Source organism: Apaloderma vittatum, unplaced genomic scaffold, assembly GCF_000703405.1.
Source record: "Apaloderma vittatum isolate BGI_N311 unplaced genomic scaffold, ASM70340v1 scaffold20432, whole genome shotgun sequence".
Taxonomy (NCBI): Eukaryota; Metazoa; Chordata; class Aves; order Trogoniformes; family Trogonidae; genus Apaloderma; species Apaloderma vittatum.
The window spans coordinates 29,506-44,296 of record NW_009704381.1 but is presented as its reverse complement, the minus strand read 5'-3'; the positions used below and the strand labels follow the sequence as shown (position 1 = coordinate 44,296).

Here is a 14,791-nt window from a genome sequence, read left to right as displayed (position 1 = left end):
TGCATTCCATTGTACAACAAAGAACTATATCACGAGGTAACATGAAAAAAATTAAATACTAATCAAGGCAGTATACAAAAGCTTCTCTGAGAGACAAGCCAGTTGCTAAACTTTTACAGGTAACACTGGGCTGTTTCAAGTAGCTACTGGTTGACATGACACATTCGTCCATTATGTTAATGACCAAACTCTTGTGTTTCTATTATATACCTCGTCATCAAAACATTTGCTATTCCACACACAGGAGTATCTTCTCATGTGGCTATATCAGCCAGAAGTTTTCTATAAATATTATCAGAATATGCATCATTTCAATTGAATTCCCAACATAGGATATGAATACTGGATTAATTATAAGTATTATATAGTGAAATTTCACATTTTCCAAAACTTTGTGAAAAAGGAAAGAAGATCTGTTCAGACATGGACATGGAAGTGAGGAAAAGGAAAGTAAAGATACACGTAATTTGCACTTAGAGATTTCAGCCTTTTTTCTTACCTGAGTACCCAAACAAGCAACCATCATGTGAGTGAGAAGTTTAGCTGCAAACATTGCGCATCTGGTGCAGAATAGGTGGGAGATAATAGCCAAAGTGAAACCTACCAAAAAAGAAAAAAGAAAAAAAAAAAGAAAAGAAAGGGATTTAGCCGCTTTGCTATGTTTTTGTTACTCATACCGTGATGATCTATTTCAGGAGTCATGAACTTTGCAAAGAGCAGACCAAGAAGCCCACTGCAGTGCCTTAAGGTTGGACTAAGAATCCCTTTAACATGTTTGTTCAGTGATTTGACAAAGAGGGCAACTGTACTGCTACCAGAGACACAGACAAACTTAGGTTTTTTAAGTTTCTTGCCCCAAATGACATATTTCTGTTTTGTCCAATGAAACATTACAAGGAAACACATTTCTTTGCTGGACTTTTTTTTTTTTCCCCTCTCTTTTTTTTTTTTTTCAGTGGCAAAATGTGTCAGTGTGCAAGTACCAGACCAGATGGCAAATCAACCAGTCTTACCGGTCAACAGTTGTTACCAATAAGAAAACTCAACTGACCTGAAATGCAGATGAATCCAGAAGAGAAAAAAGCCTCATTGTACGAAGACAAGTTATCCGTTTGGGCATAAACTGCGTAAATGGACATATGAGAACATGAGCACTCCACATAGTCTGAGGTGTCATCAACCACTTTGCAGAACTCGCTGTCAGACAGCCAGCTGCAAAACAAAATATTCACAAAGTGGGAAATGGACTTGTGCAATTTATATGGTAAGCAGGCTTGAAAATTGTCATTGTATCTCTGAAATACTGTGTTTTCTGAACTATCGTATAGGTGTTTTGTGTGATCTTTCAGGTGCAGCTCTCAGAATTACACATGAAGATAAAATTGAGAATAATTATAGCTTTTTGGTTTGCTTTTATGATTGAAAAAATTGTAAACATATGACAATGAACATTTTTTTCCAGCAGAGAATTTTTTGTGGCCATGTTTTTAAAACTTCTGTAAGATTTACAGGTCTGTCTGACTTCTAAAATAGTTTGTTAGTTAACTTACACAATACTACATTATGGTAAGCACTTCATTTTGTTCTGCTACTTTTTGCTTTGAAACTAAAATTCACGTTTGAGGTTTTTTTTAGTATCGCTGGACTTATTTTGAAACAGGATACTACAGGTGACAACCTAAGCCATTTCTAGTGGAAATCCCATGGGCTCTGTGATACAGTGTCTTGATAAAAGGAGAGCATACAGGTAAATTCTGCTGCACCTCATTTCTGAAGAGAAATAGTTTACATCACTGACAGACTGATATAATCCAATCTGTCTAATGAAATAATATATGAACAGATCTCAGCAGGATACAAAACATAATAATCACCAGATTCGTTTATACTGTGTGAAGAGGAAAGATACAGTTTCATCAAACAATCGGGCATTGAAGAGCATACAAGAAAACCTTATTCCATGGTCCGCAATGTTGTCAGTAGCAACAAGAATGGAAAATGATTGGCAGTTCAACATTTATTCTAAAAACTAGGGAAGATAACAAGCTAGTAGCAATAACATTAAAAAAAAACTCCACCCAAAAAAACCACAAACAAAACAGCAAACAAACTAAAAACAGGAGAAAGCTTTTCTGACAAAAAGTTAGACCCAATAGAGATCATTGTCAAAAGCAGTGCTAGAATTCTGGATGTTGCAAGTAAAGATTAGACAAGTTTGTGGTAGACAAACCATTTGATATAAGAAATACACAAAATCACATTCAGCTCCCGGAGTCACTGGAAAGTATAGTATTAGGGGAACTACTAATTATGCTTGACCTGATCTCACTCCTTCCTTGACATTTACTTTTAGCCACTACTAGACACATGACGTTGGTCTAGACGAATCCATAGTGTGCCCCTTAACAGCTGTTTTTTTGTTGTTGTTCAGTTACTCACTGTCTCTCACAGGCCCAAAGAATGGATATTAGCAAATTAGGAACATTCTGAGACAGTGACTTGAAGCAACACCAGAGATGCTGGTTTAATTCTTTACTTTTGTAAGAACGGACTTGAAGCACTGTCCGATAACAATTGTAAAGGGCACAAAGTCAGTGATATTAATGAAGTGATGCAATTCTGAGATTTATGGCCTGTCCACATTGCCTAACACATCGTTACATAAACTCAAAGGTATTTTGGTTAAAAAAGTCAAGAGCAGAAGTCTGGGAAAGGTTTGAGATGGAATAACTAAGCATTTTATTAAATTATGTGCTGATACGAAGGCCAGAAAAATTGAGGAAAAAAGACAGGTATGAAAGGGATCAATTTTGTACCTGCAAATGATCTAATCAGAGTTATCACATCTTAGGCAAATAAAAAGCTCATGGTAGAAACTGGAAAACTGAACAGATTCATAAAATTACCTTTCAGCAGCTTGATTCCAGAGGAGACATAGAGACTTCTGTGGAACAATCCGACTTCCCGTAGCATAAATCCGATAAATTACTTCATTGTTATCTTTCAAAGGGTGTGAACTCCGACCCTTCAAACTCATAGAAAAAACCTGAAACAACATGTACAATCTAAATACAAATTTGATATTAAAATTAAACAGTCAGTGCTCATTTTAATCAGACACACAAAAAATATTCACATTATTTTAAATATGTTTAAGATGTTTTGAGAAATATCTAAATTTAAATTATTTAATGAAAAAATAAATTGCATCATCTTCAAACCTTGTTCTTCAGGGCAAGTTCTTTATCTCCAGTAAGGAACCACTGCTGACTTCTGTATTCTGTGAACTGTACAGATTCACAGTTCCTTTCTTGAGGAGGTGGCAGTACAACAGAGACCTCTAGTAAATGTTCAGGTACTTGAATAGAGTCCCCATCTTTTCCATCAAATCTGTGTCCATTGATTTGCTGAGGAAACCAGTTGTGAGCCATTATTGCAAGGTAGGGGCAGCTGTCAAGGATATTTTTACCTCTGTTAAAAGGGAAAAGCAATAGGGCTGGTAAGTGCAACTGAGCTTCACTATTCTTGGCTCTAAAACTTATTTGCAATTAGTACATTATTCCTCTATCACTTTTAGGCTTTATGTCATTTAATTGATGATTTCACCTTCTGTGAAAAAAAAAAGAAGGGCTGAATTAATACCCATTTCAGTTTCTCCATTTCCCCTCTGAGGAAATGCTCACTATGCTCTGCAACCCAAACCTCTCCATGGCAAACTAGCTTATCATAATACTCAGCTCTACAGCTGATGTACAGATGAGTCTACAAGAAGAGGCATTAAAATGGATGATCCTGCTTTACTTATTTTTCCAGACAGATAATGCAAAAAAACCTTGGAATGAAGAATTTGAACTTTCAAGTGCTGGATACTGTTCAGGATAGTGCTGATATTTATGCCATTTTGTGTCAATTGGCTGAGATGGGCCTCATATGCCCTACAACTTAGAAAATGGCAAGAAAAGTAACATCTCCAAATGAAATTGAAATAGAAATCTAATCTATGCTGGTTTTCAGGGGTGAAAGGTGTTCGTTTTTTTTCCTAAATTCAACTACCAGTTGTTTAATATATTCACAATGGGAGAAATCCACCATTTAAAACCACCTCATAAAAGAGTGTTGTCTGTTTCTGCAGTTGCCTGTTTTCCCTTCCCATTAGCCTGACCATAGGATATTATGCACTTGCAGAAAGAACCAACAATTTGAAACTACATGTGAAAACTACAAGTTGTTTCTAAAAAACTATAAATAATGTTCGAGTGAGCAAAAACCAAGCACACAAATTACAAAACGCCAGGAGAAATCCTGGGTTGCTTACTCTCTCTTAAGTCTTAGAACACAATTCTCCAACACACATTACATATTATATTCTTAGTGAGATTAATGAATACTTTTCCATGCAATATTTGAGCTAAAGGTGAATTACTACACCCCAGATCCTAAAAATGTTATTTAAATTGTGACTGTATTGGTAAGCTGTTACATATTTTCAAAACATATTATGAATTCAAGTTTACCAACCTTTCTCCTGGTGATCCACACATTATTCCAGTCGACAGGGAAAAAGCAAACTTCTCAGTCACCTCAGCAAGCAGGCTATATCCCCGTGTGTCCTCACGTTTTGGGCTAGCTAGCACACAGAGTATCTCATAGAAAAGGCTTCTACTTCTATCAGTGAGTAACTGTTTCTCACCTACATCTGCAACCTAATGAGAAGAAACCAAACATTTTATCCACAGGAGTCTGATTATAACATTTCCTCACACTGAACCGTTTATTAAGACCTTCATTTTTATCCCAACGTACATTCTGAAAGTTCAGAATATTTTTTCCACCTTCTGATCACCACTGCCAAAGCGTGAGACAGTCTTTGTCAAATCTACGTGAAGATATGCTTACTAATAATGGTTGGACTTGATGATCCCAAGGGTCTTTTCAACCTGAATTGTTCTATGATTCTATGAATCTAATAAGGGTTTGATTACTAAAGAATGAGAAATGCCACGTGGTTTCTTTCTCAAGTCAAAGATTGTTGACCCCTGAGAATTTCTGGCACCTTCTCTGTTTTCCTTGTCAAAATGGCAACAGCTACAAAGGAACTGTTGTTCCTTAATAATGTTATCCAGCTTTGTGTCTATATATGCATTTTCCAGATCCTGTGCATTATTCCAAAAGTCCGGAAGAGCCAGAAAGCCATCAAACTAGCCCTAGAGTTTTTACAGAGCAATGCTGACGTGCTCAGCTATGCTGCCAATGTGATTCTCAAAGCTGCTGCAGGAAAAAAAAAGACCAGGTGTGTGCCTGGTTCAGAGCACAGCAAGCTCCAGCTGGCCCTGGCACGATTTGTCTGTGTGTTCTGTTTAGCTCAGACCGGGACGCCACCCTAATTAGTGGCAAGCAAATTTCTTCTCTGATTGTGGGACTTCACAATTTCCATTTTTACCTTTGCAGTCTGTGCCCATGCATCACTGCTATGGACACTAATCTTGCTCTTATCACAGGTCTAGAGGTTATTACTGCTAAAGTCTTTGGTCATTCATGAAAAAGTAGGAAGGGTTTACCTTGTCTATTATATGCATCACAGCAGTAAGCTGCTCCTCTGTAGTTTCTGTAGCCACTTTGACATTCAGATTCTGGAGGACTCTGTGTAAAATGGCATCATTAAGAGGCTGATGCAGTTGGTCAATCAACCCCCAAAATGGCAGAGAGTCCAAATCTGAGAGAATGGTGACATTAGCAATGCCATACATATCATCCACCCTGGCACCATCTCTGGGATTAGAAAGTACAACCTGGAAACGTTTAGGAAACGGGTTTAAAGATGCCGTCTTTGGAGTAAGGGTCACGTCCAGAACTATATTTCTCTGTCCAGGTTCAAAAGTCAGTAAACCTTCAGATCTGGAAAAATCTTGTCCTGGCACAGCGGGAGATATGAAGGTCCGACCAATAGGTTCAGGTTTTTGTAGTTCCTTAAAACAAACCAAAAGTTTTAGATAAAATTGTGATTGGTACAGTTGTTCAAAACCAGCTGCTGTGGAACACGCATGCTGTAAATAGGTAAAATTTAAATGTATCTAAAAGAATTCCTCTTCCAAAATGCAGTTAGGAATGATATAACAATTACACTAAATGAAATATCTCCATGAAGTAGCAATCTGTCACCTAAAGTCAGTGACAACCTAGGGGAGGAATTATGTCAACAGCAATGAAGATCCCTGTCTTTTACAGAACAGAAAACACAGAGCATTTCTGAGTAAACAGGTATTACAGAAAAGATAGCACATCCATCAGGTGAATTCCTGAGGGATTGATGTAAGTTTATGTCTGCAGCAGAAAGTGCCTCAGTTCAGGGTAGAGGCAGGCATGACAGATACATAAAAACTGTATGAAAGCATGGCAAAGGTTTGGGAAATTTGTGTTCAAATTAATACCAACACATGGTAAAAGATAAGAACGTAAAGGCAAAAGCAAACACTATAGAATACACTTGCGAAGCACACAGATGAACTTATCTAGCAATGTTCTATGGGCTCCTTTCCTGGTGAAGTAGCACTATTTTTACCTTGTGTGAAGTTTACAGATACTTTTTACATTCTTCACATTCTTGGTCTTTTTGTCAGTTATCATAAATTGGTATTGTATCTGGTAATATAGCAAACTTTCCTTAATTGGAAACTAAGATTCTGGGCTATTATTCAAACGTATGATTTTTCAGTAGTACCTATTAAAGTAATAAGTATAGATTGTATACTGACTCTTAAGTAAAGGTCTCCTACTGTAAAAGAAAAAAAAAAAGCTTTTTTTTTAAATACTAGACACCTTTTGAAAACATTTAGTTTTAATTAGCAGAGTTTATTACATAGTTAATCAGACATTTTTTAGTTCACCGGAGAAATTGGTAAATCAGTGCAGCAAGTAACTGTTCAAAATTCTTCTAGAAAACGACCACATCATCTGTGTAAATTCCAATGAAAAGTTTCCTTTTGTTTATCAGTTCCAATTGTGATTAGGAAACAGGGAAATCAGTGTTAATAAAAGCACCAGTGGCAAGAACAGTGTTTGAGAAACCTTTGGAGGATCAAGATAAACACCTGTTTCCAGTTTGCTCCTCCCTCTTCCTGTCTGCTGAGAACTCTTACTTTACACATATCAATACTACCAATACCTTGAGACTTGGCCCTGTGCTCTTAAAACCTAAAAACGTCCAAAATGGTTGTTATATAAAAAATACAAATAGACAAGGAATTGCCCCCTGTATTTTAGCCTAGATACACACTGAATAATAGCAATGTTTTAATTACAATTTAGCTGTTAAATGGCCAGCTCTTGACTTGAAATAATGTGAAAATTTGTTACACTGCAATCTAGTTTAAACACTGGCCAGCTACTGTATAATAAATGCATGGAAACACCACGTAATCCTATGCAGTTAAAAAAGATATGCATGCAATACAAAAACAAAATGCAAAACCTTTTATTACAAGCATGAGTACCCCTACATAGGGCTTCTTATAAAAACCTTCCCCAATATAACGCCTGTAGGCATAAAATCCCACATATGCAAAGCAGATCACGCTAAGCACTACTCCAGTGTGCTGGCAAATTGCATCCTGTGCCCTGAAGCTGGATTCACAGCTACAAGGAACTGGAACGAATCACATTTTTGTAGCTGTGTTACTTCTGCTGAAGGAGAATCTTCATCATTTGTCAGTATGAATGAGGTATTCATTTAGAGATAAAAGGGTCAACAGCTAGAAGAGGCTGGAGTAGAGCTGTAAACCTAACAAAAATTAATGGGGATGATAAAATGTCCTTCAGCACATGAGATGTTCAATCTGAAGAAAAATTTTCAAGTTTAGTACTTCAATAACATGAAACAAAAATTGATGGAAGTTCTGTCTCTCTTTTCCTAAGTGTAGTCTGTCTATGCATAAATTTGTGATCTAGCACAGCAAGTGTGGTGTATCCGAATCTTACACTCATACCCATCATGACAAAAACTTAATTTCAGAGAAAGCCTCAGAAATTGGAGTCTCGTAAGAACCTTAGCACAAAGAAAGAAATGTATTTAATGTCTGAGTGACTGTAGAATTTCAGACAACTGGATGGTACTATGAAGAGTATCACTCTTAACAATGCGATGAAACAAGGTCTTTTTACTAATGGACAGCCAAGGAAGCCAGACCATATAGGTCCAAAACATGTTTTACTGTTTCCTGAAAAATTGCTAATTTTATCACATTTGCTTTAGAGAATAAACAGAGATTTGACAATAAAAGTAAGTTAAATATTGAAATAATAATAAAAGTCTTACCTGCATGCTATAGCTAACCATTGTAGTTATCGAAGTACTAGAATCTCTAAGCACTTGCAGACTGACTAATGTTGTCTTCTTATGAGCCACAGCAAAGCGAGACCCCACGGCGAAATATACTAAACCACAAGGAGCATCACTTTCAAGGACTGTTAAAATAGCAAATCTGGCACTGCTGTTCAATGCGGCTCCTGTGCTTACAGCATACAGCTCGACAAAAAAATATGTTTCAAATTCAGGTACCTGTAAATAAGGGATGATTTTCATATGATTATATACCTACTAACTACTTTCAACTTTAAAAAAAATTATATATTATTTTGTATGCACAGTGGATTACTTGTACTTACACTTACCAAAAGCATGCTTCCTGAAATATGCAGTGAAGTATATCCTAAAGATATATTGCAATAGGCACCACTCTGTCATGTATGATAATGAAATCTCCACTTTTCACCTGGAACTTATTGCAATAAAGCAGCTATTTACATACTACATGTATTATGGCAGTAAATTTGCCATAACACATGAAAGTAAACTCTCCAGGAACTCCATATTCCAGATTATGGGTTTACAGAGACATATGTCTTGTGAAGAATATGCCTTCCATTTTCTTTTTGCCTTCCAAAAAGTCAGGTAAAGACCTACTCACCTGTGTAAAAACTGCACAGAAGCCTAAGTATCAGTTTTACAACAGCAATTAATTGAATATTCGAGTACTGAACTCAGGTAAAGTTCAGAAAAAAATTTTACATGCAGCCTTGGTGTTTAAACACACTAGTGTTTATGAATGTTTTTACAAGGAAATCTCATTGGACTTGAACACTTAAATGAAGATATAGAGAAATCTTCCATTCTGGAAACACGGGGTATGAAATTTTACTGTTAAAATGTGAAAGAATTAGCTTAGTCAATTCTAGATTCTTAATGCTTGTTTGTTGAAAACAAGGTAGCAGTATTAAATTACAACATGACATTCTGCCTAGTCTTTGATCTTGTACCTACAATACAAACTTAACATGTTTAGAAATAGACATCTGATTACTAGGATTCTAGAAATCATTGGAAATACGTTATTTCTGCCTATTACATGCACTTGTGAAGCATCAAACTTGCAAAAAAACTAGTTCTTTACACAACACCAGCATTTACAAAAAAAATCATCAAAGATAATTTTTTAAATAAACATAGCTTTTTGCTTCAGCTCTGGATTTTTGGAAACCCTACTAGTTCTAGGAAAGTAGAATTTGGTTCTTGGCTAATGAAGTCATTAGAGCTGACTACTTGAAAACTTTCAAAAGTTAGAATATGTTATATCATATGCCTTAAAAATGTTAAATATTTATTGAATGTATTTATATTTCATTAATTTGTAATATATTTCTTACTAATTCATAGGTTATCTTATGGAGAAAGCACTGGAAGAAGAATTAGGAAATATCTAGAGGGTTAAATGACATATGTTTTTAATTAAATTTATGTCAAGTAACTCTATAATGGAATGATCTTGACTAATTGATGACATGCACAAATTTACTGGAGATTTAGCCTTCCATTACCACTTTTTAGAGTGGCACACGATCGTGCTTCGTGTGATACAACTGCACGTCTCTGCAGCTGCTGCACTGCTGTCATTAAATAATGATATCACTCCTTTGGACTAAACAGGTTCAAAATCCCAGCTTACTCAGTGAGGCAGCCTGTGCCCCAACCACGAGTATATTTTATTCATTGGCTCCATAATGTAAAAATAACATTTAAAGAGGAAGATGAAAATGGCCATCTTACTCAACTAGGATTTCCCTAGTGGGAAATTACTAATTCCCAAATCACACACCTTACATTATTTTCTAGAATGGAGTCAGAAAAAAATGTGAAAAATGTTTCATTTTGTCTTTTTCCATTCCCCAAACCTCAGCTTTGTCGCTAGGATAATTTCTTGGAAAGGTTCAAGTTCTCCACTCTGAGAGAACAGCCAATGCTAATCCTTCCTTTCTTAAGGGACTGCTCTAACCACAAGGTATTCACACAAAAATGCTTTATTTCCCATCTCTTTTCAATAAAAGTGACTGTAATGCTGTGCTTTGTGTTACCTCAATGATATTTGTATTCTGGAGTGCCAGAAGGGCCTCTGAAGGCTTTTAGGCTTAGGCAAACCCAAGTGACAAATGCCAAGTGGCTCTAGAGGACGATGGCTGCTAAACTGAGCTTTGCTACTCACCACCTGGATGTGCACGGCCACAGAATCTTAGACACTCAGCTTTATAACTGATTGTTCACAGATCATTGTGCTGGATTTAGGCACGTAAAATTATGCACAAGTTGCAACAAAACTGGTTTTTTGTTGTTGAATGAGATGTTATTACTTACAGGATACACCCTAAGAAGTGCTTTGATGAAAAATTTACTGTGTGAAGATCAAGAGTCCAGTGTATGAATATGCACCTCACTGAAATAATTCCATTCTTTTTTTTCCTTATTGTTCTATGGAAATGTGAGATATGAAATTTACTCTTTAAACTAAATACTCATCCTCTTCCTGAATCTTTACTAGTCGTAATGAAGATAGTAAAAGCCTGTAAATAAACGTGTCTGCAGAAGAACTGAGTAGGTCTCAAGTTACCATCTTCTAACTGCACATCAGTTCCCCTGGATCAGAGGATTTTCTTCATCTTAATAAATTTAATTGTGCTGTACACAAATGAGCAATAATTACTTACATTATCAGGTTTTATTTCAATGGAGATGTTGCATATTGTTTGACCTGCCATGCAGGTTGTAGCTCCCAGCACAGATACAAGTTCGTTCTCCAAGTTTGTGCCATCCTTCAGAAGAACAACAGCTGTTTCATTAAAGGTCACACGCCAAAAGATCTTCACATCTTCAAAAGCCCTACAAGCAAATCACAAGAGTATACACGTGCTGAAGGTGAGCGTTACTGCTTTAGTGAACAGAAACCACAGACTTAACTTACACTTTGTGTTATTATTCAAAACTTACCACTAGGGAACAAAGTGCTTTAAGATAAAAACTTTTCTCCCTTTATTTAATTTCCTTCCTCTAAAACCAAAAAAGTAACATAAAATAAAGCACCCAGATATTTCTCAGTTTTTGTTTCAGAAAACGTGAGATTAGCTGGAGACACCTGTGTTTGGAAGACAGGGATGTGCCCAAGTGCTTTTTGTAATACTACAGTAACCATTTGTCTGGAAAGCTGTCAAAATTTGCCTTTCCTCTAAGTTTAGGGAACTTAGAGTACTTGAGCATACTTGCTTAAAGTACACATAAATGTGCAACACATGTACGTGTTAATTGGAAAAAAACATAATAACTGTGTGAGTGAAGACACAGCATAGCACCAACACTTAGGTAACTCCTTAATTGCTCATTTTGGTATTCATACCTACTTATATCACACAGGGAGATCAGAATTTGAGTTATAACTTCAGCAATGCAAATACTTTACCTTAAGCAAAACTTTCACACTTGCTGCTTTATAAGTTGGAAAACATTTGGTTTTTTGTTTGTTTTCCTTTTCTGCTTCCTAACAGCACAGTGACAGACCTAATCACATTCACAACTTAAAAGCCCATTTGCCAAAGGAGCTGAAAGGCAAAGATTTATTATAAAACTTTGTGATAACCTCTTCTGCTAACAGCACCTTCTGTGACTCAACAGAGCATGTTACAGCACGTGGGAAGAGCCCTTCAATCAGCTGTTGCCTGCACCTGTTTGGTTGCCTTGTGACCATCAGCAGCACCTCTCTGTTTTCTGAGTCTTCATCAAGTACAAGACCTCTTTGCACTTCTGGAATGAATCCCAAAATGCCATTCTGGAGATCACTTCCTATATAGGAAATAAATAACAAGTAAATAATTAACAAGTAATTTAAGCTTAGACTAAATTATAACTTTAATATGGATAACTGCTTAAAAAATTAAAAGTAGATATCGAAAGCGTGCTGTGAAGTATCACTTGGGGATGCCTAAAGAAAACTAATTTTAGTATTTCTATTCTTAATTTACCCTCCATACTTATCTAGAACTTCAAATGCTGGCCCTTCTGAATTCTAACTTAATGAGTAGAATAAGAATTTTTGAAAGGATATTCCTTATGACAGTTCTTGCACCATCTATGTACGTAAGTTTGTACTTTGAGCAGCATTCAGCAAACTGACTGAATTCTGTGTCCTTCAGCATAAAGACACTAGCTGTTACAGTAGTGCAGGACAGTGTCAAAAGCCTTGTTTCTGAGATAGCACTTCAGCTATATTATATTTACCATAATACTTAAAACATATTATTTCTAAACAGAAATGTGCCTCTCTACATGGACAGCATCGCCATAGTAGGTTATGGGATAAAGATGGGCTTTCGAGAATGTGAGTTTAGTTTTCTTATTCATCCCACCCACAATGTTGTTCAATCCATCCACTTTCCCAAACTGTTACATCAGATTTTTTCCTGCATCTTTAATTCTGTGTGTGGAACTAGGGAGATGCAAAACACTGTATTGTTCTCATGGGAACATAAATAACTTCATCAAAACAGCAGCCAAGGGTAAAAAAAACAACAACAGGGGTAATGAGGAGAAACTAACGTCTTCACAGAGTTCCATTGAATCTTGCTTCTACATTATTTCTCCTTACAGGTAGTGATGGCTTTAGAGTGCACCTGAAGGGAACGTGTTTTGCACACAGTATGCTCTTGTATGTATGATTTCTGTTGCTGTGTACACTCCTCCAACAGCACAGTTTAATCCTAGTTTTCAATATCTGCCTTGTTTTGTTGAGACTATCTAAATAGGCAAAACTTCCATTACATGTTGGACCTTGTACATAAGTTGCTTGATTAGCCTAAACTGTTCCAATTCCCAGCTTCTTTATAAACTTTCATGTAAATAGTCATTAAACCTGGTTTATATTCAACTGGTAAGTCTAAAAGGAAAACTGAAGCTCTGACATCACTTTCTTACAGTAGCGAAGTGACTGAGAGTAAAATTCTTCCCTGATGTCTACACAAGCCCATCCCTATCCTACGTCCCCAGAACCAGAAGATGATTACATTGCAGATATAAACTGTGTGGTATCAAAGAACAAAACCAGAAACTGTTTTGTACACCTTATGCAAATGATATACAACGTAGAAGTGACAGAATGTCAAAGAAAACCAAAAAAGCCTGCCATGCTACTACATCTGCATGAAAAACACTCAAGCTTAGCCTTTTCCTTTCATGAAGATAAACAGGACAAGAGCCAATATAAGGCACATCTATAAATATATTTTGAGCTACATTGCTAAGGGATGCAATGTGGACTTAGTGCATTAGATGCTTCCTCACATCTGGAAAAGTCAAGATTTTGGATTAGAAAACCCCGACTATCATCAAATAGAAGTCCGACCTTTACATGAATACATCCATGAGAACATACAGGGTTTTTACTGTTATTTAATTATTATTTTCTGGGGGAAAAATATTACCTGCAATAATTACTGTTGCAAAGGCAGCAAATCCATATTCATCCTTCCCTTCCACAATCTGCGCTCCATATTCAGGATCTGAGAGGAAAACGTAAAACAATTCTTGTCCTTCAGGCTCATCATCATCAAAAATTTTTATGGACACCTTGCTTTCTCTTTCTCCATCCAGCAAAGTCAGAGAGATTAGCTGTTCCTCAAAGTCTTCTCCTTCCACTGCCCATGTGAAGTTTGGTTTTCCATCAATATTTTTGAAGGGATATGAATCTACTCCACTTTGTGCACTCACTCCTCCAAAGGTTTTAACAGTTACTTCAATATTACCAGTAAAACCCTTGGTCCTTCTGATATGAAGTATCACTGTATTGGGGGTACTGTTGTTTGCATCTTCTTCAACATAGATAAGCTCTGGCCCCAAACTTAGTATTCCATGAAGAATATCATTAGCCAGGATATTAACTGTTGCAACACTGAAAGCTGGATTCAGACGTGGACTCCAGGCAGGATTCACAGGCTGAGCATCCAAAACTTCCACAGCAGTCAAATTTACAAAAAAAAATTCCTCTATTTCAGACACAGTGTCATCAATTATTGATATTTCTATCACAGCATTTGTCTGAAAATGCAAAAACATAAGTTCTCCATTGTAGACAGGTATAAAGTCCTCCAATGGTTTGGCACTTCCTGGAATAGTCTGATAAATCAGTTTAGTGAGATTACTTCGAAAACCAAACAATCTTTGGATGTGTAGTGTGACTACCTGAACATCTTCTTCAACTGAAACAGATCTTGAATTGACATCAAATTGGAAGATCCCCATTGGCTCAATTTCAGCTATCGTAAATCCTGGTCTGAAAAAGAAAAGATATTAAAGCTGAGGGAGGAAATACGGAGTATGAAAAGTAAAACACCCAAGCAGAATAATTTCCAGTGAACAGTCAATTGCACCTTTAAGAAAGTGAATTAAAAAATGTGTAACAATACAGGGAAGCAGAGGCAACTT

The 14,791-nt window shown here is 36.4% G+C and overlaps 1 protein-coding gene across 1 annotated transcript in view; it reads right to left on the bottom strand.

Moving 5' to 3' along the window:
* Positions 1 to 499: 499 nt before the first annotated feature.
* LOC104270618 (G-protein coupled receptor 98-like) overlaps positions 500 to 14,791 on the bottom strand; it is a gene marked incomplete at both ends in the record, with an annotated part of 42,655 nt that continues 28,363 nt past the window's right edge. The window contains 10 exons of the mRNA XM_009865032.1: positions 500 to 600; positions 1,052 to 1,212; positions 2,907 to 3,046; positions 3,222 to 3,471; positions 4,519 to 4,703; positions 5,559 to 5,966; positions 8,312 to 8,554; positions 11,032 to 11,203; positions 12,040 to 12,157; positions 13,792 to 14,639. Of these exons, the coding sequence (XP_009863334.1) occupies positions 500 to 600; positions 1,052 to 1,212; positions 2,907 to 3,046; positions 3,222 to 3,471; positions 4,519 to 4,703; positions 5,559 to 5,966; positions 8,312 to 8,554; positions 11,032 to 11,203; positions 12,040 to 12,157; positions 13,792 to 14,639 (2,626 nt within the window). The remainder of the gene's footprint in view (positions 601 to 1,051; positions 1,213 to 2,906; positions 3,047 to 3,221; positions 3,472 to 4,518; positions 4,704 to 5,558; positions 5,967 to 8,311; positions 8,555 to 11,031; positions 11,204 to 12,039; positions 12,158 to 13,791; positions 14,640 to 14,791) is intronic.